We start from the raw sequence: 26181 nt of genomic DNA, 5'->3' as shown, positions 1-26181 counted from the left end.
AATGTACATTTCAGGATTTCATTTTCAGCTGCACTCACCGCACTTCAGAGCATAGCCAAAACTAACGTCTTTGAATCATGATTTCACATTTATTTAGGCAAATCCTGTATGTGTAGTATTTTTATAACAAGATGGCTTATTTTGGCTATATTAAAAGACAAAAAAAAATTACTGTAAGTGTCTGGAATGCAAGAGAAAAAAGAAAGATTTCTTGCACTGCAGCGCACGTTCAATGTGTGATTTGAAATCTGACCGCAGCCACCCAATAGCTGCTTCTCTTCCAATTTCTCAGCTTTATTTTTTTTTTCAATTTCTTTCTTTCTTTCTTTCTTTTTTACAAAGCAGTAGGTTTTTGGATGTAAACCTGTCTAGCAGCAGCCTCAGCTTGGCTGTAAGACCAAGCCTCTGTAAGGATTCAGCCAGAAAAGCAAACGGCACGAATGCAAATCCGACCGCAGCACTGAGCTGGAAATTCCTTGCACGGATACAGTGATGCAGCTGCACAGGTGGCTGAAATCCCTGGGTAACATGGACCTAAAAATAAGGCACTGCCCTACGTCTTTAGCCAGAATTCTTCAAAGGGCAGGGGCAAACGCAAGGATAAGGGCTCAGGGAACGAATTATGGAGAGCCTGAAAGGGTGATAGTGCTAAGCCCGGAATTAGGGAGGCGAGGTTGGAGCCAGGGGGTGGCTGAAGAAGGGAAGGCTGTGGGATATCTAGGAAAGCCAAACACAGCAAGGTTGTGCCTTCGTAGCAGGGTCAGAGCTCACTTCTAAGCCCCCTGCGCTGCATAGCAGAGCAGGTGCTTTTTTTTTTTCCCACTTGTGTGGGGTCAGGGTAAGCTGGACACCAAATCTCAGGATGTGACACTCTTGTTTTTAATGCCTGAGGAAGGCAAGCAACTCATCTATCTGCTTCTGCTGACAATCATTTGCTTCTTGTAAAGATAAAGAGTCCCAGGAGTAAGCAGCAGTGTCAGTGCAATACCACTACCCAGTCATCGGAAGAGCTGTGGTTCCCAAAACAACTGGAAGGCGAGCGGTGAACTGCCTGAAAAAAAAAAGAGATTGTGTCTGGGTGCTCTGAGAAAGTCGTAGACATTGAAAAAGAGCTGGAGTGATGGCAGCGTGAAGGAGAGGGTGGGCTTCGAGTTCCCTCTGGAAAGCGATGCTAAACAGGGGAAAACCATCAAAAATTGAGAGATTCCCATTCAGGCTGCAGATCCCAGGGCTGAGAGGAGGAATTCCTTAGGAGCTCTCAATTACTTATCTACTCTGAAGTCAATGGTCGCAGCTCAAGGGTCCGCGCAGCCTCTTGCCACATTCCGACTAGAGCATTTCCACACGCTGTGCCGGGCCCCGCGCTGCGGAGGAGCAATCGGATGGAGATGGCTGCTTCAGCACAGGCATCAGCACCTTGAGGTCAGACGTATAAAAAGCAACACATGAGAGTTAAATCGTTTCTGAAGAACAAGTACCAGCCTGAGACTGATGGAGGGCATCTATATTCTCTTGGGGAAAATGATTCTGCTAAAACCAGGTTTGTTTTCTTTTGGTTTTTTTTTTTTTTCCCCTAAAGCAGACACTGATTGCTCTGTTCTCTGATACATGCCCTCATGGGAAGGAATTATATATTAAACTGCTTGACAGAATTTTTAATTTGAGGATGACCCAAATCTTGGTCGTTGTACATGAAAACTGCCAGATAAACATCGGGCCATCCGGCGCGGACAGGCGTTGGGTTTTACCTTTATCAACTTTGAATTGATGGTAAAATTAAGTTTTAAAGATTAAAAGCAGCTTGGTGGTCTTTGTCAGGAAGCGGGTGGGTGGGTTTTGGAATCCTTTTTCTGTCACGTGTCTACGCAAACGCGCTTGGCGTCCCGAGCTTGAGAGACTTCTCCTTCTTATTTAAGGAATTATGAGGTATGAGGGCTGTGACAGGAATCCTGGAGAATACATGCTCCTTGTCAAGGTGAATTAATTAAGCACTGATGCATTGACAGCAGGATTAATCACAACCACTTATACTCAACATGGAGATCAATGGTGGAAGGGGTCCCACGGGGCCCCAAGGCCGGGTGAGGGTTCAGGGCACGAGGAGATGGGTTTCTCACCCTCTCCCCCCACATTTGTGGGGGGAAAACCCCCACAGTTTCACAGCTGGTGAGGTTTTGACGCCCATTTCCCCCATTCCAGGGAAATTTTCTTCGGCTTTGCGGACAACAGGCCTAAGGAGGAGAGTGACCGTGGGGCTGGGAAAGCCGGCGAGCCCGGGGGTGCGCGGGAAGGAGGGCGGGGGTCCCCAGAGGGAGCTGCTGCGGAGTGAGAGGTGTGAGGGGAGAGTGGGGGGGGGGTAAAGATTTTGGGTGGCGGCAAACGGTGACGGCCGTGAAGCGGCGCCCGGCCCGGGCCCCTCAGGGCGGGAAAAGGAGGGGGGGACGGCGGCGCATGCGCAGGGCGGGGGGCGGTGACGGCCGGGCTCTGCACGGCGGCGGCGGCGGAGGAGGAGGCGGCAGCGGCGGCGGGAGAGCCGGGGTCGGCGGGCAGCGGGTCCGCCATGGGGACGCAGGGAGCCGGGCGAAAGCGGCTGCCGAACCGGGAGCGCCTGACGGCGGAAGACGATGCCCTCAACCAGATCGCCCGTGAGGTGAGCGGTGGCGACCACCCCCCCGCCCCTTTTCTCCGGTTCCTCCCCCCCCCACCACCACGGCCGCGCAGGCCGGCGATTCAAGGGCAAGGGTATGCTGAAACGCGAAATAAAATTTTAAAAAATCGCCTTGGTCTCACCCGGTTGTCGGCCTGCTTTATGCTCCTAGGGCTGCCCCTGAAGTCTGAGGTGCTTAAAGTGATTTTACCAGTGGAGGAGAAGGGTTTCTGCCGGCCCTTGCTGCAGCCCCTCTGTGAGGGGAGATGAATTGTCCGCTGCTGAGGGCGGTGGTAACGGCCGAAAAACCCGAAAATAGGCCACTCGAGTTTTCTGTGGGTTCCTTATAGGACAGAACGTAAGCCAGAAGGCTGCAAGGTGATGGTAGGTGTAGGCATAAGTGCACAATCTCACTTGGAAGCTCGCTTATATTTATATTTCGTTAGGCTCGCTGCTCGCTAGTCGTTGTGCTTGGTCTGGCTTTAAACAGTTAAAACCAACCTATGGCTCTTTCCTTTCCACCTCCTTAGTCTTTGCTTCTTGTGTGCGGTTGCGCTGGTTCAACGGTGAACAGGACGAGGTGGATTTGTTTTTTATGTTAAGCTGGCACAGGTTGTTCTGCGTCCATCTTCCAGTGTGGGAGATGGGCAACCCCAACCAGAGACTGGGATGAGCGGCTGTGGGCTTGTTCTTCGCCGTGTCCAAGCTGATCCGATGCTGGCTGAAGGCAGCCATCCTCTTCCCTAGCACGGCTTGTGTGTGTCTCCTCCCTGCCTTGTGTCGGTCTGACCCCAAGATGAGTAACAAGATAAATCACACTTCTACAAGAGGTTTAAGTCTTCCTTGGTTTCCTTTCCAGAATCACAGTCGCAGCAGGATCAGATGAATGCTAATGTGCAGCTTAATTTTGGTGGCAACTGGCCGTTGGATTGCGTTAGCTGTAACGCCGTGCGCCTCAGATGTTACCACTAACGGCAGCCCTGACGTGGGAAGTCTTTACTGTTCTTTTGTACCGTTTTGAAGTGGTTTGTAGCATCTTTGGAATACACGCGGTGGAGTTAATTTCTGTGTAAGTGATTTGGGTGGTGTGTTTCCAGAAGTCAGGTTTCTGTGGCTGTGTGATGAGAAGATGGGGAATGTTCCTAGGGAGGGAGCTTGAGGTAGGAGGACAAGAATGTCTCGTGTCCTGGACATAAGATAGCAAGTGAGAGTGATTGTGCTGTCTATTCGAGTTGCAGTCATGATAACATCCTAGGAATTGCTTTGGGTTGAGGCTTTAAATTCCACACCTGGGTCCTGGCCCTGTTGTCATTTGATCAAGGAGAGCATCAATCTGTAACAGTTTGCGACGGTGTAACAACATTGTCCTTCTCTGTTGCACATTTCTCTCCTACTTTCCCTTTTTTTTTTTTTTGTAGCTGATGTACTGCTTTTCACTGTATTGTGAAGTGGTTTGAGGCCTTAAATATTGTGAAGTTTGTGTTCTTGGTTTTTTTTTTTTTTTTTTTTTCTTCTTATGGGGATTGTTTAAAGGACAACTCCATTTGGTCAAAAAGCCCAACACAGGCATGTCTTTTATCTTTTCCCTTGAGTGCTAAAACTGTGAACTGCCAAGTTCAAGGTTCAGCGGTTTCCCATATTATTGTAACTCTTTGCATTACTCTGTCTTGGGTTTTATGCACTTGGAATAGCTTTGTTGTTTAACTGCCTGTTTTCCCCACAAGGGAACCCAGATGAATACTGCTGTATGATCTTAAGTACTCTTAAAAATGTAAAGTAAGCTTTTTGTCTCCTCCTAATAAAGATGCTGAGAGTCTTCGTGTTGAGAAGGGCACAAAGGTTACGGATGTTTTGGCTCTTCCAACCTTTCTCGCAGGTGTGTAGGCAAAGCGGAGAAGTTGACATGCTGCATTTGTGCATAGGCTTTCACTCTTCTCTTTCCTCTGGTCTTCCTTGCCCAGAGAGGTGGTGGATGCCCCATCCCTGGAAACGTTCAAGGCCAGGTTGGATGAGGCTCTGAGCAACCTGATCTGGTTGGAGATGTCCCTGCTTCTTGCAGGGGGTTGGACTGGATGACCTTTGAAGGTCCCTTCCCACCTTAACCATTCCGTGATTCTATAGAGGTACTTTTGCCTTGGCTTCTCAGGGAGTAAGTTGAAATGTGTGCATCTTCTCTCCTTTTGGTTTTCCTCCAGAAGGACTGTGCTGCTTTGATGTTTTCCAGTTTTTGTGTTTTGTAATTGTCAGAAGATCTTGAAAAATCAACGGTTCTTGCTATACGGTGTGCTTCTATAAGGACTCATTAAAACATGTAAATACTCTCTTAAACCCCAGCGATTTGAAGCATAAATTTTTTTTTTTTTTTTTCAATTTGCAGCCAGGATGTCTTGCTGTGTATATATGCAGTCTTGCCTAGACTGAAAGAGAGCCTTGCACAAAGGAGGTGGCAGTCCCTCACCCCTGCGGGATATGAGAACAGCCTTGAGAGGAAGTAACTAAGCAAGCGGAAGGAAATTGTCCAAGTGAAGCGTGTCGTAGCGGCAGGGTTTTAGTAGTGGTATTAGTAATGTTAAGCAGTAGGAGTACATTTTAATGTCTGAGGCAATTTCTGAACTAGATCAGCTGCAAGGGGTTCATCACCTTGTGCAGACTTGTTTAGAGCAGAGGCAGAAGGTACAGGTACTGTCAGTCACCTTGCCCATCAGGAAAGAGTAGTACTGTCCCGCTAAATCTGGCTGTTGAGTCCCTGGCTTACGTAGTAAATAAATACAGTTAAAATAAGAACACGATGTTCTGAGCTTCTGATGAACGCAGATGACTGCCGCTCAGGATTTGCTGTAGGCACACCTAGATTGTATGGCTGAGGCTATTTTTTTTTTCCGGGTGTCAGCTCTTACGGATGAGAGCGGAGCCGATCAATGATAGGCTGCTCCGGTTTCAGACTTGTGTTGACGCCAGTAGATTATTCTGTGTTTAGGTCAATGGAAACTTTTGGGCTATTTTATTTCTCTCCGTGAATACGTGCCAGCAGTGTTTGCAAAATCTAGCGGTTTGATGCTCCTCGAGGTCTGTGCCAGCACAGCCAAGCAGTAGTCGCGTACAGTGCAGTCATCTGTCCGTTCTCTCCGTCTGGTGCACGCGTGGTGCGGGAAGGCAGAGTCCTGGGCTGCTAAACCTTACAGGGAGGGGTTTGATGTGAGAAATTGAGGCGTAATTTCTAGGGGAAGATTTTTTTTTTTTTCCCCTCACTTCCGCCCTGCTCTTTGCTGGCTACAGCAATCATTAAGCATTACACAAGCAGAATTTTGCAAATCCAGTGAGGAACTGCCATCTGCGTAAATGAGATATTTCTCTTATAGGCAGATAATATTAATTACTGGTTTTTGTTTTCTTGAGTGAGGAAGAACAAGGTCAAGGTAAATCTCCTGGTTTTGTTAGGAAAGCCATTCACACCTTGTTTAGCTAAGGTTTTGCAAACAGATACGTGCCGTACTGCTTAGAAAAACAGCCCTGCCTTGTGTCATCTCTGTGTTAGAAATCTTCTCTTTTTCACGCAGCGATTTACAGAGTAGAACTCTTTAGCTGGTAATTAATTTGAAGTCAGTAATTCCAGCAACATAACTTTCTTTTTACTATTAAAGGGAGGGAATGTTATGAGCGTTTCTTCTTCGCTCTTTGTGCACTGTATGTCACTTCCACAGTTTCAAGAATTGTCACCTATATACTTACACATAATTATTATTTTTTTTAAAAAAATAACTGGCACGATCAGTTTATGGACAGTACATTTGATTGTTTCACTGAAGTTTTTTGTTTGAGCCTTGACTTGCGAAGGCACTCAGCAACTTCAGAAGCCTAAATTGGAGTTTCGGGACTAGTGAAGAGATGGTGTGATCGTTGTGTGTGGAGTCTAAAGGCCTGGCTTTTGAACTGAGGGGATAATTTGGAGGAGAATGCTCTGGTTTGTACAACAGTTTGGGTGACCTGCATCAACAGAGATGGAAACAACTTGGTAAAAGTCGAAGCTAACGCAAGCACAACGGATATTTATATATGGGAATGCAAGCCACGCAAAATTTCTTGAACTGTTATGCAAACCAGAGCACCTAAAGCAGTGTATTCCCTAAGGGTATAGTAGGTGATGCCCACGTGAGATCTGTGTGCCTCGTGGGTATAGTGGTGGAACTTCTTTGAGCAGTGTTTGGCATTTAAGAGATGCGTGAAGACTTTTGTAAGCCGGGTAAATATTCCAAGAGAAGCCCTTAGAAACAGTTTGTCTAACGTAGACCCGGTTGCTTGTACTTGACTTGGTTTTTCATTTCATTGCTTTCTGCCTTTATGAGTGTTAATTTTATCAGCCCAGGAGAACAAATGATCTGAAAAAGCATGCCTGGCTGTAGATGTCTCTTCCAGAATAGAAAGTTATGAAAGCAAGGGATGCTCACGGAGGGCTTGACTCAGCCTGGTTGGCCTAAATATAGGAAGGAAGGAGGACTTTGCAGGCAGTGCTTGCCAGTAGGGCGTGGAGAATTGTTCCAAAATTGAGATGATTTTATGTAGCAAATGTGCTCTTCTTCATTGAAAACTTCTTTTTCCTGATGTTTTACATCTATATATCCAACAAATGGCATTGGCTTCACTTATAATCCTTCCCAGAGGAAATGTGTGAAGGAGCAGCTTTGGATGGTTTGAGAAGCGAGACCAAAATCTTAAGACCCATCTCATTTTAGTTAAATGAGCGATTGTAGCCCATCTCCTAATGCGCAGTCTGTGGCACAGTGTGCCTACAGCAACTTTAAAATAATTAGTTGTCTGTTTTTTGTGTCCGTGCCTGGCCTGAGTCCTCTTCAGCTGTTCTCTTGCTGTCCAAGGAAACAGCTGTTTAGGAGCTGTGATTCCTATTTCAGTCAAGCAAGAGACTGTTAGGATTAACAGGAAGGGAGGCTCGGCCTTTTTCTTTGCGAGTCCAGATGCTGAGCTTGTCTGCAGGATGTAACAGTAATCATTACCTCATCCAGAAGGATGTTTTTCCAGGCCTCTTGCAGAATAAAGTTGGAGCTCAAGCGCAATTGCAAGGCTTTCAACACTCTTCAGGTTTGTGGGGTTTTTTTTTTTTTTCATCCTTTGGTTGCAAGGAGCAGAATCCATGTAGAATTTTGGGCTGGTGAAACAAGGTATTTGTCCCTCCTGTCAAGTCAGCAGGTTGCTGGGAGCAGTGAATCTGTCTAGCTAGAAATAAGCACTCGCATAGGCAAACCTTAAAATAGCAGCCCCGAAATATCAGCTGTTGTCTCGCTTGTGTTGAAATACTTTTTGGGGGAGAAGTTGCCCATTGGAATGGGGGAGTGCACAGGGGAGGGAAGGGAGCTGCAGTAAGCCAAATTTTCCTTCAGATAGTCATAAGGTGGCTTTAAAAAAACCAAAACACACCAAAAAAAAACACCCCAGAAAAACAAAAAAAAAAAACCCCAGAGATGCCTCTGAAAAGGAAAGGTGCATGGTCATTTCATCATGGCGTTTCCTCTGCTTGTGGTGTTATCTGGTGCTCTTGCTCATCACCCTGGATCTACTAGAGATGAATAGCTGGCTTTGCACGTAGTAGGGAAATAGCTGATGTCTGGGCTTTCGGCACGTGGTAAAGATGAGGGAAGTGCTTAAGGGCCTCTTACGGGAGGACATCTGCAACCATCTACTCCCAACACACTCTTCTCTTCTTTCACCTTATTTCAGTTAGGGAACAAGAAGTAGGCTGTAGAACTTTCCCAGCTAAAGCTGAAAAAATAACTGGTATGTGCATTGAAATGAGAATGTTACATCGGACAAAAATACATTTAAAAAGCATCCATATGGGTAGGCTTGGTGTTCCATCTTGCAAGTTAGTGTTGGCCAATTCCTGGTGAACATGGTTTTCGTACCATGGGTAGGTGAGGTGAGTTGTTACGGTGCAGATCACTGTGGTCCAAGGTTACTGTGGTTGCTAGATTCCAGCCTAGCATCTTTGCCCCTAATTTTGTTTTAAAAGCGGGATGACGTAAGATAGATTGCTGCTGGTGAAGAGTTGCTATATACTTCTTCATCCTCTGCTCTGTAATCTCTTGCAGGAGAATGAGACTAGTGACTGGAGACAGTAATCTCTTAAACTGAGTAGTCTGATGTGCTGGAGCTCGTTTGCGGGTACTCTTGGATAACTTCTAGGATGGAAAACCACCGTTGTTGCTGGTAGGTAGTAAGAAATGTAAGGCAACTCTCAAAGGCCTGGTTGTAGAAGCTTTGACTGGGAAAATTAAAGCTTGGTTTGGCATAATGAATACTACATAAGGCAATACTTAATCAGTAGGAATTTAAAGCTTTTAATTACCTAGGAGGAGCTGATCTAGTTGCCGTGCAGTGCTTGCCATGTGTAAATAACTTCAGGTAGGTGAATGACCATCTGACATAATTTCCTGTTATGAAAACGTGGAAGTTCTGGTCAGCCTGTTAAAAACTACTGATTTTTGAAGGCTGCAGAGAGTCTACAGAAGCCATGTGTTCAGAGGCTGGCAAAAAGGACGGAAGCAATATTTAAACGTTGGCAGGAGCGTGCCGTAACTCTGACCACTGTGCTAGTTTGACAGCCGTCCTTACCTAGAGTGCTTGCTGGTTAGACCTCAGCACCACATTTCCTGTGTGTATTTGGAGAGATTTCTAGTTCTGCCTTTAAACAAACTTAACTAAGAGGTATGAAGTGTGGCAGTGGCGATGTGAAGGGCAAGGCTTGGGAAGTATTTCCTGATGAGCAGAGCTAGGAGGAGTTTTATGGCCTAACCAGCTGAGAGTTTTGGGCATTGAGACGAGAAGACTTGAGTTGACTCAGGCTAACACCATTTCTGAAGCTGAGGGTTGCTTATTCTGCGATGTGGATGTATGCCTAAACCAAAAATTGGGCAGAAATGAAGCAGCGGCTCCCCGAGATGGATTTGACTTGTACTTCAGCGTCCTTCATCCCTTCGGTGTGTCTTACTTTCCTGTAAGTGAATTTCTGATACGGTGTGTACCCCTTTAGGGTGCGCAATTCTGAAGGGGGGGGTGCTTTTCTTCAAATCTTTGAAAGATGTTGGGTTTATTATCAGGAATTTTAACAAAAATAGCTGTTTGTGGATTAAGGAAAGATTTGGGTATTGAGTATAATTGCACATAAGTGGCACAACTCTGATCTAAAGCTTTGAGTGACTAATTCTGACTTGGAAACTCCAGTGCATAGATTGAAATAACTTTTGTTAATGTAGGGACTTAAGATACTGTTCAGTGCCAATAAAAATGAGTGTCTGAGCTAATTGCTCATTAAAAATTTCTGACCTAGAACTGGAAAGCTGATTGCTTCGTGATGTACTTTCAGTAAATATCCCGGGTGTGATCTGAAAAGAGGCGGATTTGTTCAGCTGCATCTGCTTTGCCCTTCTGCGTGCCTGCAGCCTGTGAGGCAGCAGCTTGGCACGGGCTGTGGTTTCATCCACCTAAATACCACGGCGGCATTTGAGAGTTGAGCCGGAGACAGCCAACAGGGAAAGTGATGTGATAGTGCCAAATCCGAGCTGTGTTCCAGTCTCGGATGTGGTGAGGAAGCTTCTTCATTTCCTATTGCTTCTAGCTGCTTGCTGGTTCGTCAGCGCACTTTTTCTCCTTCCTGCATGCTGCTTTTGTGTGCAGGATGAGAGTTCCTTTTGTGATACAGCTTAATCCTGACCCTTTACCTGCAAAAACATCGGATACCTTCTAATTTTTCAATGCTTTGTGAGCTCCTGTGCTCTTTGAGAAAATATTGAGATTTTTTTTTTTTTGTATTATATGTTGCTGCACAAGAAATCAGAGCCTTTGGTGAACCAAAATTGCCAGGTGCATCACCGTGGCTGTGTTCCTATTTTTAATACCTGGTGATTAGGTAGGGCAGTGGTTGTTATTGTTGGCCTATGAAGAAATGCAAAAACAATAGTTAAGTTTCAGAGCAACAATTTCCTTTCCTCTTTGCTGTCAGAAAGTTTATGTGAATGAAATTCAAACTTCTACCAAAGAAACAAGCAAGATGGCATCTCCAACTGCTTCTGGCTTTCCCAAAAATAGATTCTCAGAGTTGTTTTTTTCCTTACCACAAGGTCATTACTTGCAGTTTTTGAATGTAATTAGCGTCAGATTGATTTATCTTTCCCGGAACGGAAAGCTTACTGGAAGAGAGTTCAACAAGAACAGTTTATTTGCGTGTCTACTGGTTTAGCTGGTTGGTCAGTGCCTTGTGTTTTAATATTGCCTGCAATTACGTGATGATGCCTCTGTCACGAGCGATCCCACTGGTGGTTCTTTGCAGACCATACTCACAATCCCACAGATGCCTCGAGCGCAGAGCTCTGCACGGGTGGAGATCGTGGAGGAATAGTGTTTCTTCCCTCTTGGTCTCTGCTCTTACATATCTTGTGACCTTTCCCTTTGCCAGTATCTGATATAAATTTACTTTTTTTTTTTTTTTTTGCCTTTCTCTTTTGAGTACTTCCTACTGCCCAAAATATCCTTTCTCTAATCCCACATTTGAATACCAAATTTAGTTGAGTCTGTCTCTTCTGTCTGCTTTTGCCAGCCTCTTCCAGTAGACAGAAACGGAATACAGGAGCATCTGGCACACTAAAAGCTGGGTCAGGTTTTTAAACTTGTTCCCTCAGGTCAGATGGATTTCAGGCATCCCCACTTGGGTCTTCTAATTATGGAGCGTTTATCAGCTAACGTACTAGGATGACAGGAGAGCCAGGAAAGTCTCTTGGTGTGCTTCACATGCGGAAAAATCCCTGGGCTCCTGTCTCCTATCAGAGTCTCGTGGCTTCACATTTTTTCCCTTTTAAAACACACATAGCTTTAGATTTGGATATGGCTGGTTATACTGGTGCCAATGTACTGCAGTCTTCACATGGAAACGTGAAATCCTGTTTGCTTTTGCTGACTATGAACAATAAAAGATAACGGCCTACTGTGGTTTTTGCTTTGTTTTCATCTCTGTAATCGCTTCTTGTTTCTCTCTGATTGCAAATTTGAAGTTTTTTCAATCGAATTGCTAGGAAAACAGCAGATAAAACTTTATGTGCTTTTTAGAAAATCAGTTAGTTTAAATTTGAATGGCCTACAGCCCCGTTGCTTTGCTGTGCAACTGGGCATTTCCCGTGAGCTGTTTTCTTTAAAATGTCTGTTCTCCCATATGAAATGCGTGTGTGCTGGTCTTGATTTTCTTTTGCTGAACGTGTCGCTGAGCTCTAAGAGGATTTACATTGACAAATATGTTGATTCAACATCTGCTGAAAATTGAAGTGGGCTTTTGGGACATTTTTTATGATACCCAGAGGTCGTGCTGTTCCACTGTCTATTAAATATGAAATTTAAATCTGCCCTGATGTGAAAGGAGTACGTTGAAACAGCGATGTGACCTAACCTTTACATGAACCGTGGAGGAATCTAGGGGCTCTGGGAAATAGCATGCTTGTGTGTTGGATACAAGGGATAATGTTGGTATATGTGGAGCATTTCAGTCTTTTATTTATAGAGGGTTGCACAGTGTTTTTAGTAATATTTGTACATTCTTGTCTAATTACCCTTGGGGTCGGAGGGGGGGAGTGGAAAATCATTATTTGGTGAACTAGAGCAAGCGAAGAAAGGTTCTCTGTGTGTGGTGGTGAAATGCTTTTGTGTCACTGATGGAAGGAATATCTGCTCTTAGACTTCATAAGAATTTTCAGGCAGGCAGAATGGCATCTGGTAACACAGAACTTGTTGTCTAACCAAGCAATCTACAAATTTAGCATTGGAAAATAAAGATGAATGGGTTTGTTCTGGGTTCTGCTCTTTACAGCAGTCTATCCTAATTTTTTTTTGTGGGAGGGGCTGGGCTCAAGCTGTTAATACAGAAGCAAGCTTCTTGCAGAGGTCTGCATTACCTGGAGTTGCTTCTCTGGGGTCTGCTACCTGTGCTGCTGGCATAATGAGTCTACTCTTCCAGTCTTCCCACCAGAAAATCAATGCAGTGTGCCAGAAAAAAAAAAAAATCTAATATTTTGGATACGAGCTCTGTGAATACAGTGATCAGGTATAAAAACCTTATGTATAACACATGTAAGATTGCTTGGTGCACTTCAGGAGCTGGGAGTAAACCTGAGGGAATTGGGTTTTCATTGTGATTTCCTCTCATAGAATGTGATTCTCAAAGGGCTGAAGTTTTGCTGCTGGTTTATCCCAGTCTTGCTTCTTGTTACTTGCCATTTTTCAAACGCAGCTGTTCCCTACATTAAACTAATTGATCGACACAAGTTGAGTGTTTAATAGACTGTGAGACTGAGAATAAAATTATAATTGTATCTGCTGGGTGATAATCGCTTTTAGGGGGAAAAAGGAGCAAGCAAAGAAAGGACCTGAGCAAGGGAGGGCTGCTGTTATGTGTCTTAAGCTGTTGATGTATTCCCAGCAGCATTCCTGGATTTCAACAACTCCAGTGAAGAGCCATGAAGGTAATTTTTGTCGGACGACTAAACAAGGTGTGCGTAGCCTGGTAGCGTGTTTCAAACTGAACTCATTTTGTTAGTAAGGGTCAGGACACAGATTCTCCAGGTAATCCATTATAGCTCAGACCCAGTTTGGATACAGTAATCCTGTCCCACCCCCACACGAAAGCTGTCCAATCATTTCTTAAACAATACTGTTTTTTTAGCTTTAATCCCAGCTGATGGATTGTTCAGCGCCATCTCCCTCGGGGCAAGTTGTCTTGACATGTCCTGGCTCTCTCTGGGAATTCCTCTTCCCACAAGGGAATGGGTTGTGGAATGATGGCGAGCACGAGAGGGTAACTCCCATCCGCTGCCCAGGTAAGAGTATCTTGGAGATAAATTTTTAAATTAGTTGTAAATTTTTTGAATTGGTTGTAACAGTGAGATATGGAGGACAGCGTGGTTTTTATTTTTTTTTTCCTTTCTTTCTTCTGTTTCTCTTTAACTTACTTTTGACAGGTCTTTTGAAATTCCCTGAGAAGTGTGAATTTTTAAAACACTGTCTGCGCAGTTTCCTCTGGGTGCTTTTTCTGCAAACTGAATGTAGAACTTGGCTCATCTCCTGAAGAGACACGGTTAGAGTGCTGTTATTAAATGTCTGAAGTTTGATATTTGTGCTTAAAGGACAGAAGCTCTGGTAAAGCACTGTGCAGTAGAAGTGTTCTGGTTTTATTTAGCGCGGGGGGGCTACGGTGGTAGCTTCTGCGTAGATTGCAAGCTGATCTTTCCCACCTAACTGGCCTAAAAAACTTTTTACATGGGGATAAAAAGTGATCCAGTGCTTATAAAGTAGTAGGGGGCATGAGAGCAAATGAAAATTTTTACAGTAGTTCTCTTGTCTATGGTAAATGTGTGTGTGTTTTATATAGAAAACAAAAACAGTCTCCTCTGGTGATCTCTCTTGTAAGGTCCTTCATACAGCTTATATACTGGACTCCTGATCTTCTCCAGTTCTTATGATAACTTTAGTCCTTTTTATTATTTTTTTTTAAATTTCATATAAAATCTGTGTAGCTGAAGATGAAGTAGTAATGAAAAGCACCGCCTTGCAACTCATAACCGTTATACGGTAGTCCAACAAAAAGCCACATTGTAAACACAATAAAACAGTCTATTACCAGATTGCTCTATTAACTCTAATCAGTCTAAAGAGCTAAATTTAATTAAATCTGCTTGTGGATGAGAACATTCCACCCATGGAAAGGTGCACTAAAGGTCATCTCCACTTCTGAATCTTAACATTACACGTGAAAAACCTGGTTTGTCTTTCGTTTGCTTGAAGCCAGGTGGGAATGTAGCTTTAAGGATTTTTTTTTTTTTTTTAAATTATTATTTGAAGAGGTCTGATCTCCCTGACTCTTTGTGACGGAAAATAGAAGTATACCTGTAAGGTGTGAGGAAATTATTTTCTGTATTAGATGTATGTGGTTGTAGATACGTAGTACTTTCAATAAGCAAGAAATAAACCAAGATTGAACTCTCTGTTCTGACTCGAATGTTTATGTTTTAAACTCCCACTTTTTAAAGTGCTTAGCTGTAAACAGTACTTTATTTTTTTAAATATCCTGAATTCTAAGTCAGCCCTTTCCAGGGAAAAAGGTTCTTAAATGAGGAGGTCAGAGAATATCTGTTTTCAAATACATGACTGGGAAATAAAAATGCCACTGAGCGCACATGAAAACTTTTTCACTACTAAAAAGTTGTCTTGGACTTATTTTTCTGAAAGGGTGCTCACGCAGTATTGAGTGCCCGTGTTTTTTGAGTGACTTCTATAGCATTATCCCTTGTTTTAACAATTGTTTTTAAAATTTAATTTTGGAGGTAGGCTCTGCACATCTGTCTTACCATGATGGCTTACATCAGGCATGACAAGACAACAAGCTGTAGAACTGAGGGATCAAAACTGTTGTCAGGAGTGCTTGATATAGGTAATATCATAATTATTTTGACTCCCTAACAGTTTAAATAGTTCTGATATCGACTGTTAGTGTGCTATCCATATAACTGAGTAATTCTGTTATCCCTAGATGGTGGTGGGTGGACACCTTAGGTGTATTTATTTCTATGCAGGATAAAATGTACTGTCTTCTGTTACTGAACACATGAAAGTTTTTCTTTTTCCCCACCAAGGAGAACGTGCATTCGGTGTCAGGCAGGCCATATTACTCAGACATGCTGTGCACCAGGGAGCCAGTTTATATATAGAAACCACACACTTCTACTACTCTCTTTAATGTGCTAAGCTTGACAGAATTCCATTTGAGGGGCAGTAAGTGGTTACTCTGCCTGGATTTGCCCGTTGGTGAACGCTGGGAAGAAGAGGGAAGGTATGGTACAGCAAATAAGGGCAGTCCAGCTATTTAACATCATAGACTGAATTGTTTCCTTCAAAATACCTGCTTTAGAAATGGCTAATGCAGTAGTTACGGGATTTATTTTTTTAATTATTGTCAGACTGTCTCCAGTTTGCTTTTCCTTCAGTTCCACAACAGGAATAGTAGCAGACTGGGTGCAATGAGATGTGATGTTCATCCTAATTACCGCCAAACCAGGACAATTGTATAAATGGATTTAATTTCCAATTCCGTAGCGTTGCAGTGGGTTCTATCAGAAGCGTGACCTGATTGTACCAGGAACACCTTGGAAAGTACAAAAGTGAGCTTTGTTTTTATATAACATAATGAGTCTTCCTGACAGTATTCTGCACTCTTAATTATTAATTTGAAGTAACTTTTCTTGCACAATAGTTTTTAAACCAGGCCTATTTTTATAGTGCATGAAAATACTTAGGCTGGGTGGGAGCCTTCAATAAATATTTTTATTCCCTAAAGCGATGGCTCTTGGCCAGCTTCTGCGCCCTTACTCATCAGCTGCTGGTCTTAATTCTGCTGAATTCCAACTTTTTATCTCTGAAGAGCAGAAATAATTATTTACGCATGATTCTTCCTCCTGAGTGTTGTTTCATTAATGAGACGCTGAGATTCCTCGGTTCTTGAAAGCAGTTCGTGCAGGAGCCTGGCTACGCCGCTGCTGCGTTTGACACTGTGCAAATCGATCAATACAGATGTTGGCTTCAAAGCCTCCTTGTTTCCTTCTCAAGTTTTATTAGAGCCGGAAACCCTTGAAAGATTGTCTGACTGGCAACGCTCAGTACAACACTTTTTTTTTTTTTTCCATTAAAAAAAAATTAAATCAAGCTTTCAGCATAAAGGTCTCTCTTAAATAAAAGATCTCCAAACTGAGGGCTGAGTCTGAGCACAGCAATGAAGTTGCGCTCTGATGGTCTATCTCCTCGTCCAGTTTGGTTGCTTATGCTGCAAGGTTACGCTACATAAAAATGAAATCCCAAGACAAAAAAAAAAGAACCCTGCAGCTTCCTAGAAGCCTTTATAGTTTGTCAAGCAATGCTTATTTTAGAAATGGGCTAGTTTGGGGACATGAGAGAGAGTCATGGTCATGCCATCAAATGCTTCAGTAGTCAGATGTCAAAGTAGTCGGCATTTGTTTTGCTTGAATGCTTTTTAATGTTCCTGCTTTTGGGAGATAATCAACGTTCTGTGCAACTGCTTCCTCATTTTCGTGCATCCCATGCTCACATCAGCTGTCTTCATTATGGAATATTCTAAGCTCGTCAAATCAAAAAGTTTTAGTCTTTTTTTTAGTTACGTGTTAGTGATGTGCAAAAAAAACCCCAAGAGCCTGTTTTATTCTCTTGTCTGGTAGCTTTTTCTACCATAGCATTGTTGGAAATTCCAGGGGGAAAGGGTTATGGATGGATTGGAAGTGGAGAGTGAACTTTCCTCACTTGAACAATGACTCAAACCAAGAACAAAGTGATCTTGGCAGAATGCCATGGGAAAATCTTCTGAGACAGTCAGATGCTCCATTTTACAACTGCAAAGCTTACTCAGAAGGGAGGGAAATAGGTAAAATAAGTTGATCATGCGAAAAGGGGAGGAGAAAAAGGAAGGAAGAATCTTATGCCTTGAAATAATTCTGAAAGCAAAGTGCTGGTGTTGGTTTTAACAGCTCCTTGGAAGTTGTCCCATCATGATGGGAGAGGGCGTGATGCTGTAGGTCCATCCAGTGCCCCAGTAAAGCAGTTGCCCTTCTGTAAGAGATGGGAGAGAAAACGGATGCTTAAGTCTTGCCTGACTAGCGTAGACGTGAGGGCAGAGCCCAGTTTCGGTGCATCTTTATCCCCCATTTCTGAACTCCTGAGCGGTCACTTTCCTCACCGTGCTGTTCCCCGCTGTCTGAGAGGTGAAGCGGTGCTGGCTCTGGCTGGGCTCTGGGCGATGCCTGCGGTTTAGCTGAGAAGGGTGTCACAGGAATGAGCTTCCTGCCCCAACACTTCTGGCTTCTTCCCTTCCCTGCAACTGACTCATGCTTCTGATCAAATGACAAAGTTAACCCCTTAAAAGAGGAAAAATACTGTTTTTCTTTTTTTTTTTTTTTCTTTCTTTCTTTCTTTTTTTTTTTTTCTCCTTTGGCGTTTGTGTTTTGCCTCAGTACTGGCGATGTCCTGACCAGTTACTCGGGATGAAGTAGGTCAAAATGTGAACTGGTTCGGTCTCGCCAGGTCGAGTGTTGCAGGCAGGTGGTGGAGATTTTCTGCATGTCTATGTTGCCAGCTAATTTCCAGTTCCATTCTGGAACAGATGAGAGATCTGCGGCGGCTTTTTTGGGTTCGGTGCCTTGGACGTGAGGGTCTTTGTAGAAGACCTGCCTCTCCCTGCCTTGATTTGGCAAGATAGGAAGCCAACTTTGAGGGATTATTACTGAGATAAATTGATTAGGTCCACCCTGATTCAGCCATCCTTCACCTATTTCCTTGTCAGGGTGGTTTTAATCTGGTGTTGGTCTTTAGCATTTGAAATCTATTATAAAATGATGACATTGGATGGAGTTGCACATTGTAAACCACAGCCTGAGTTCAGCAAAAATTGCACTGGACTGACTTACTGTGAGCATAAGCTCCCTAGTGCGTTGGATGTCATATTATGATGTTTCTAAAGACAGGTATATATTTAGAAGCAGTATTGATTTATTAATAACATTAGAGAAAATGAACTTTTGTGCTTGGCAGTTTTCCTGCTCCTTTAATACATCTTTTTTTTCCTGTGCACGTTTGAGAAGTCATCGTCCTCCCAAAGTTTGGCAAGCTCAAACAGCGTAAATGCAAATATTTATCTCAGAGAAGAGAATCAGTAGGACTTAGGAGTTAATGAATGAGGTGGAAGAGTAGGCAGGACAAGCCAAGAGCCTCTTAAGAGTTCTGGCTGCTTTTGTATGTAGCGTACCTTTTATCGCTGCGTTTGGACCGGAGTTGCTTCCTCACATCCAAGATTTTTGGCATCCTGGCTCTTCTCTTGATCTAGTTGCAGAGACTTTAGACCGGGATCGCTTAGCAGTAGTCTCAAAGAGCTTTGTGAAAAGAAGAGCTGGAAAAGCATCCTGGTGAAGTGCAGAACTATCGGAACTCATTAGCTAAAAATTAGATTTCCTAATTGCTACAAAATGCGAGTGGAGGTCCAAACGCATGTGGGAGTAAGATGACTTCTAGAAAAGGTTTAATAGTGGTGTCAGCTCTTTGCAACACTTTCTGATAAGTCCATATCTCCAAGTGAATTTGGGGATTTGCTGGAACAGGAGGGGAAATACAGGCTCTTATTTTGGTGCTACAGCTTGTCTACAGAGATCTTTGGGTTTGGCCATTTCAACTGCTCCTTGAATTCGATGAAGTAGCTCAATCATGCTGTGCAATTCACTAGGATAGATTATCAAACTGATTATTTTTTTAAAAATGATATTACTCAGAACTTTGACTTGTACTGGTAACTACTGCTGAAGACCTCTCTGACTCTTATAATTAATGTTAATATCCTTATAAATATTCTGCAAATAGAGTTAAAGGAAATTACCTGTTAGAGAAGTAAAGGTTAAGTTGTGTGTTGGTGAGGGCAAACAGGCTGTGGCAGAACTGTGATTTGAGAACACCACCTCGCAGAGAAAGTGGCAGCTTTCCAGCAAAGATTTTACGGATACTCCTAGTTTCAGGAAATAATACTGTTTACGTGCCTTGTACAATAAAATTAATCATTCTGTAGAACATTTTCATACCAGTAACTATGCTAGGTGTACTTACTCATGTAAATAGTGTTGAATTTCTGGACTGCCAAAAAAAAATATTCAGATGCACCCTCCTAATCTGTGTAAAAACTGTAGCTGTCAAGTCCTGAAAGCTGCTTTTTGTGATGATGTTTGGCTTTTCGACACAGAATTTTAACGGCATTGAGTTGAAAGTGGTTTTACCTTTCACAAAAGCGAAGACTTTGTGTGTTTGACAAAAGGAAGGGATTTTAAGACGCCACATCTTCTTGTGATTCCTGGGGTGGCATGTGGAAATCAGTTTCTAAAATTAAACTAAACTTTCGTATAACTTTTTCTTTTCCTTTCTTTCTCCCAGTGAATGTGTTACCTTGTCTTCTATGCATACAAAGAGTCCCCACTAAAGAATTTTCATGCCAGAACTGATCAGTGCTGTTATCTCCAATCCCTGCTTGGATTTTTGAAGTCTTGAAGGCTAAGTTACTTAAGTCATCTTGAACCTGATCTACTATCTCTTTACGGTTTCCCCTGTTGGAGAGTATGTTTCCTGCAGTCATTCCCTTGCAGGGAGACGAACAAATAAGGAAGGGTTGTGTTACATGCTGTAGTTATGAAAGTTATTTGGAGATGGCCGAGTTGGTCAACAGCTGCAGCCCTCTGCTATCGTGTGAATGGTTTGCCTTTTGCCACACTGCTTATTTTAATGAACTCCATCTGGACACGGCGTAGCCCATAATAGAAAGCAGATTGCTGGGCTGGTGGTGTCTGCAGTGCAGCGTAGATGCTATGAGTTGCCCAGTCTGCTGGGTTGCAGATGAAGGTTGAATGTCAAAATGAAGCGGGTATCTTTTCAGTTAGGGCAGCGGCGGTTTCCAAAATGTTGAAATTTTGTCTGAAAAAGAAAGGGATTGTGGGGTGGGGTAGGAGAATGAGGCAGCAATTGTTTACAAAGGAGCTGGCATTTTTCCGAAAGAAGCAGCTCATAATCTCTGAAACTTATTTTGTACTAAAATCCCTGGGGTTTTTTTCCCTGCTCCAAAAGTCATGATGATAGTGGCTTACCATTGGGGATTTCCTGCTCTGGAAAGTGATTTTCTTTTTGGAATCTCTGCTTTTATTCAGATAGATATTGGTGTAGAAGCTTGATGACGAGAGCTTAAAGGACAGGACAAGACAAATGTGACAAAGAAAACACAGTATGGATTTATTTTAAGGTAAAGCACTTTTCTTAATCAAAACAGGACTTACAAAAAGAACTTTTAGATTAGAATTTGTTAGTAAAACTTCAATGTCACTGTTTTTTAGGTGTAGCTTATTCAGGTAAAGTTGCTTCTGCCTGAGTCTAAATATATGAAGTACGGCATCCAAAGCCATAGCTGACTTACTGGGAATGTACGGTGTAGCATATTTTCCTTTTCCTCTGCCATAGGCTGAATATAAATCCTCAAACAGCTTACCATACCAAAAATAATGCTGTATAAATATCTGAGCGCATGGAAAAATAACTCTCCTATTACGACCACATTAGAAATTAAAAGAATTATTCAATCTTGGGCACTCAGTGGGAAACTTTTAAATTAGTAACAATTCTGTGAACTCAAACATCCAGATTTTAGGCAGATTTCTGGAAATGAGCGAGGCAGTGCTGGCATATGCACCGAGATGACCATTACTAAGTCATGTTTCAGAGGAAGTGTTTGTCTGACAGCTTGTACTTCCAACAGCTGACATTTTTCAACCAAAAGCGCACGCCAAATTAGGTAACTTTTACGTTGCTTTTCTACTCTTTGTATTCCACTTAATTCTCCTTAGAGTGTAATGTTTGCAGAAAGGATGCTTAACTTAATCTGCGACTGCCTGAATGCATAAATTAGTCACCTGAGCACTTGTAACAAACTTAAAATGATGCTGTGGAAGGGAATTGATGCTTTTGACTGTTAGTAGGATCTGTAAACTCTCATCTCTAGCTGTCAGATCTCTGTTGATGCTAAGGAAGATGCTGTTGCAGTTGGGTACCTGCGAAAGGATGGTACGATGGAAGAGATGCAGAAAAGAAACTCACCTGTGAATCTTGGGATAGTTCACTGCTGGGGGTTTCTTGGTGAGAGGAATTTACGCTCCATCTCTCCATGCTGCATTTATAAAGACTTCAGGAATGTGGCCTGTTGCGGTGCTCTTGCTTACATTAGAATAATCTCAGTCTTCCAGGCAGATTTGTGAGTAGGCTGTTTGCTAGCGCTTTTCCTGTTAATGAAAAGTTAATCACCACCTACTCACTACAAAGTCTGTGGAAGGAAGGAAGGGAGAGTATTTTACGACTTCTTCTGATTGACATAATTAAGAAGGTGCTAAAATTCTAGATAGTAAAGCTGTCTTGGCCCTGTTTCTTAGGTATTTCTTTAGTTTAGTTAAAGGTTAAACATGAGTTTAATGTCTTATCCGTCAAAATACAGGATGTTAATTCAGAGATTTTTAACCACAAAAAAAAAAGGCCTATGGTTGACGTGCTAGACTAAGTTTGAGATTTCTTTGTATACACAATGGAAATGTTGAAGTGTCATTGCTCCTGAAGTCACTTTGCCTATATTTCTGTCTTGGTTGCATGAGGGACCAGGAAACAGTCAGTCATTCAATTTTTTGGACTGATAAATTTCAGTATTTTCCTAGTTGATAAAACTGTAGCTTCCACTTTTGGCCTGCGCTTTATACTTTTGGTATTTTAGTCTTGGCAACTCTTGGATTTCAAGGTGGAATTCATGTGTCGTTTGCGAAGTCCATAAATCGTCAAGATAAATTGTCATCTTCTGAGCTTCCCATTCCACCTCTGCATCTGAGTGCGCTGCAGTCATCCTCGAAAAGGTCTGTAGATTCAGGCAGCGTTGAGGAAGAAGGGCTGAGTCTAACTCACAGAGATGTTGCTTTGTAGGGCTGAACTTCTCCCGCTGCTCGTAGAGCTACAGATCTATCTTCTGCTTAGACAGCGTGGGTGAGAGACTGGCTTTGGCGTGTTGGTTGTTTTGGTGAGCCTGTCCTTTTTCTATTTGTCGTAAACAGATACTCCATTACAATATGTGAACAAACTGACAGTGTCAGCTGACAAATATAAAAACTAATGCTAAACACAGGATGGGAATAAAGGGATTTTGGGTGGATTAACCAGGATTTTGCTGGAGAACTGGGTTAGAAATTCACTGTATCATGTGCCAAGGTTCCTGTCTTGTTGAATTTGCTGAAATGGTCCATTTTAATGAGATTTTGCAAAACTAAAAGCTCATTAGACTCTGCTTTACTAATTATATAGCTGGTGGGTGCTTCAAATTTTAATATAGGCTGGTTTTGGTTTAAGTTTAGGTTTGGAAGAATCAAGACCCTGCCCATCTTTAAATACAATATTCCGTAAATACCTCTGCATTAATAGAACGTAGTAACTTTTTACTTCAGACCACTTTGTCTATGAGATCTTCTGGAGAAACATGAACTCTTCAAAACCTATTAACTGCTAGTGACTTGGAAGTCAAAATGATCCATGAAAATATTTTCCTGAGTATCTAGGTCTCAGTGACTTCAAAAACACCTCGTGCTTGCCTTTGTCTCTGTAGTTATCTCAATTTTTTTTCATAGTTATGTGGTTGAGGCTCAGCTTGGAGATCTTGAAGCAGGATGCTTGGGCTGAGTGCCTCTCTCCAGTGCGGCTTCGTCCCATCGGGGCTTGCCTGAGTTTGAGAGCCTGACACCCTGGTTCTTCCTTTCAGTAACCAAAGCCTTAACGACGAGAACACTGCACGGATCCTGATCTTGTGTTCTCTGAAAGCTTTAGGTAAATAACGCTTGCGGGTTTGTGTCCATGACGCTGAAAACCTGTTTAGAAGTATCTAACTCCAAGGAAAAATGTTTATATTTAAAAGGTTCATTCTCAGCATTTCCAGTTGGTGACAAAAAGAGAATCAGTGCTTATATTTTAAGAAGAACTTCTCAACGTTATTATTATCTTTTTCTTTTGCATGCAACTATTTCAGTTTCTCTTAGAAACAGTTTCCTAGAAAGCCCAGGAGCGTGTGGATGGACCGTTCCTCGGGGAGCTGGGACTCAGGGTGCCTGGGGGCAATGCACTATGAATCTAACGGAATGGTCTTTGAGTGTTTTAGTGAACACATTTGAAGAACAAAAAGCACAAGAAGCGTGCTGAATTCAGGATGAAACACCCCTGTAGCATAAAAGGTTTAAATGTCACTGTGAAGAATGAATGGCTGATTTAAGGAGAAAAGACTATTATTATATACTGCTTGTGTGCTAGAAAAAGGTGCAGTTGCATGCTGTCAATTCTGATGCTTCTTTAAGATCAGGAATAGAATATTCTACTTACAGAGGCAGAGTTCTGCTAAATATCTGGACACTTGAACATTTGTTTTTCTTGCCAAGGCTACGGGCAATTCTGTTGGATTCAGAACAGTGCTGATGCTTTGTGTCACTGAGGGACTGTGAAATTGGGGACTTCCATACTGTTTATGCTATGGCAAATTAGAAGGCCCTATTAAAAAAACCCGTAATAATTATATTTTATGAAGAGCATCAATACCTACTAGACACGAAGAAATCTAGTTTTGGAGGGTGATGTGTGCTGTGAGGAACACACAGCTTTCTGGAGTCCTGTTTTGGCTTTCGTGTCATCAGAATGGCATCTGCTAGTAGTAAACGCGTTTAATGAAACTAATTTTAGAACTGTAGGTCAGCACTTAAATTTGTTTTCTCTGTGTTAGTCGCACAACTAGATCACGTCTTAGATTTTATAATAAACAGGACTTAAGGCTCATTTCTTCCCCCTCTGCCAGGTGCTGTCACACAAGTCGGAGAACATGATTGTTATCAGTTGTGCAGCCTGTACTCTTTGTAAGTCAGACTCAATTTTTTTAACACCTGAATCAAATTTTCAGCACTAGATGGTTGGTGGGTTTTTTTCCCTTTCTTATTCAATTCTCCTTTTTTTCCTGATTTTTTTTGTTTTGTTTTGTTTCTTTCGCTAGCAACAGAAATATTATTGCGCAAATCAGCTGTGTTTTCAGGGGGAAACTGCACAGCATGAATGTGACAAAAAATGGCCAATTTTTTTTTTTTCCTTTGCTCCTTCCCCCGTGGTCTCTCAGTAAGAAGAGAAACTGTTTCCTGAACGTCCTACAGGGCAATCTGTGGATGGACAAGGAGTGACAAGCAGTCTTGGTTCACCTCTGTCCCTGCTACTGAATTGGAAAGCCGAACAAAAGAAAAGGGAACTGTAATCTGTTGTCGTATAGGAGTGTACCCCTTGGCGTCCGTCAGCAGTCCAAGTCAGGCTTTTTTTTTCTTAGCGCAACAGATTTGTGAAGCGCGGCATCTCCTGCAGAAAGCAGCACATGGCGAGTACGCTTTTGCCATCTGTCCCTTGTCGCTGGGATCCGTCTAGTTAAGAGCGGAGCTGTCGTTGCTCCGGAGGACGGAGCGGGCCGGGTGGCAGCTGCTGTGCTAGCGGCGCGTATTAATGCCCTAAGGAGATCGGATCAAGCGGTGCCTGCCCACGAGCTGCGAAAGGGGAATAGCGCGGGAGGCACGGGTTCAGCACAGGAGAAAAGTGCGAATTCCTCTTGTCAATGCCAACGCTTTTACCGCGTGAATATTCAGGTTCTGCAGCTGCCTCTGTGGGCTGATCTCTGTGTACCCCGTTGATCCTCTGGATAGAGGTTTTTATGGGATTGGTGATAATTGGCCTATTTAGAGTTCTTTCCGCTGCAGTGAAAGAACATGGCAGAAGCTCAATCCTGAACATCATTAAGGGAAAATAAACCCTTCATCTGGCTTAGTGGTGGTGAGGGATGGCTGTTATTTCAACTGATGCAGTATCATAGCGAAACTTAAAAGGTCCAATAGATATGGCTTCTTATATGGGGAGAACGATCAATACTCCCAACAGTTTACATGTGTAAAATTTGCAGGACTGACAAAAATTACACAAGGAGGGAAAGATGATAGATAGTTTGTATATACTTTAATTTCTTCATAGAGGAGATGGCTAGAATGAAAGCTGTATGGTGGTTTTTTTGGGTTTTTTTTTTTTTATGAGGTAGGACTATATGACAGCATGAAACATCTAATATAGAGCAAACATCATGTTTGATCCTGATCAGCTAAGTAGTTTATTTTGATGTGGGTGATGGTATCAACCAGATAACTTAGGAACTATTGACCCCGTAATGGTATCGGTGTTACGCTTGGTCTGCATCGTCCATCACAACTACAGGACTTATATATCGCAAATATTTAGACGGGTGAGTTGTGATCTCAGTTGGTCTCTGGATGCCACCAAAAAACGAACCCTTAATGGATATTTTATAAATAAGAGAGCAGAAATAGATACTTATTTGTGAAGAGTAAATATTGCATGAGAGCTGTAGTGATATTCCATTACACTTAATCTGGATTATTTATCTCCAAAGGTGTTAAACCTGAACGTTTGTCTATCGGTCTCTGAGAATTAGTCAGCCTGCTTGTGTTTTCAGCAAGAAAATCTCCTCTCAGAGGAGGGCTGATGATGAGAAATAACTTCTAGTTCAGAAGTGGCCACTGGAGAGGTGAACTTGGAAGCGTCAGTGCGGTACGCTCGTAGTCTGTGCGTTGCACCCTTTGCAGTGGGCGTTTGCATGGCTGGGCTCCCCTCTTAACTCAGATTTGAAAGTGGCACCTCCCGAGTCAAGCTTGGATGCAATTTACCTACAAGGTTTTGCTCTCCGTGATAAGCTCAGGGGGCATCCTATATCTGATGCAGAAAGCAAAATGCCATCAGCACGTACGGGAAGATGCAGGGCTTGTTGGATGTGGTGCTTGTGTCCAAGTGTAGTCCCTGCC

General features: G+C 42.8%; 1 protein-coding gene across 3 annotated transcripts in view; it reads left to right on the top strand.

Annotated features, from left to right (window-relative positions):
* The first annotated feature begins 2531 nt into the window (after positions 1–2531).
* LRRFIP1 (LRR binding FLII interacting protein 1) overlaps positions 2532–26181 on the top strand; it is an 87613-nt gene continuing 63963 nt past the window's right edge. For all 3 annotated transcript variants that reach the window (XM_086750856.1, XM_086750854.1, XM_086750853.1), the window contains exon 1: positions 2532–2650. In XM_086750856.1, the coding sequence (XP_086606982.1) occupies positions 2561–2650 (90 nt within the window). In that variant the 5' untranslated portion in view covers positions 2532–2560. The remainder of the gene's footprint in view (positions 2651–26181) is intronic.

This window comes from Chlamydotis macqueenii, chromosome 6 (assembly GCF_036417535.1).
Source record: "Chlamydotis macqueenii isolate bChlMac1 chromosome 6, bChlMac1.mat, whole genome shotgun sequence".
NCBI classification, from domain to species: domain Eukaryota; kingdom Metazoa; phylum Chordata; class Aves; order Otidiformes; family Otididae; genus Chlamydotis; species Chlamydotis macqueenii.
Note: the sequence above shows the minus strand (reverse complement) of the source record. Positions and strands in the feature narration are given on the sequence as shown.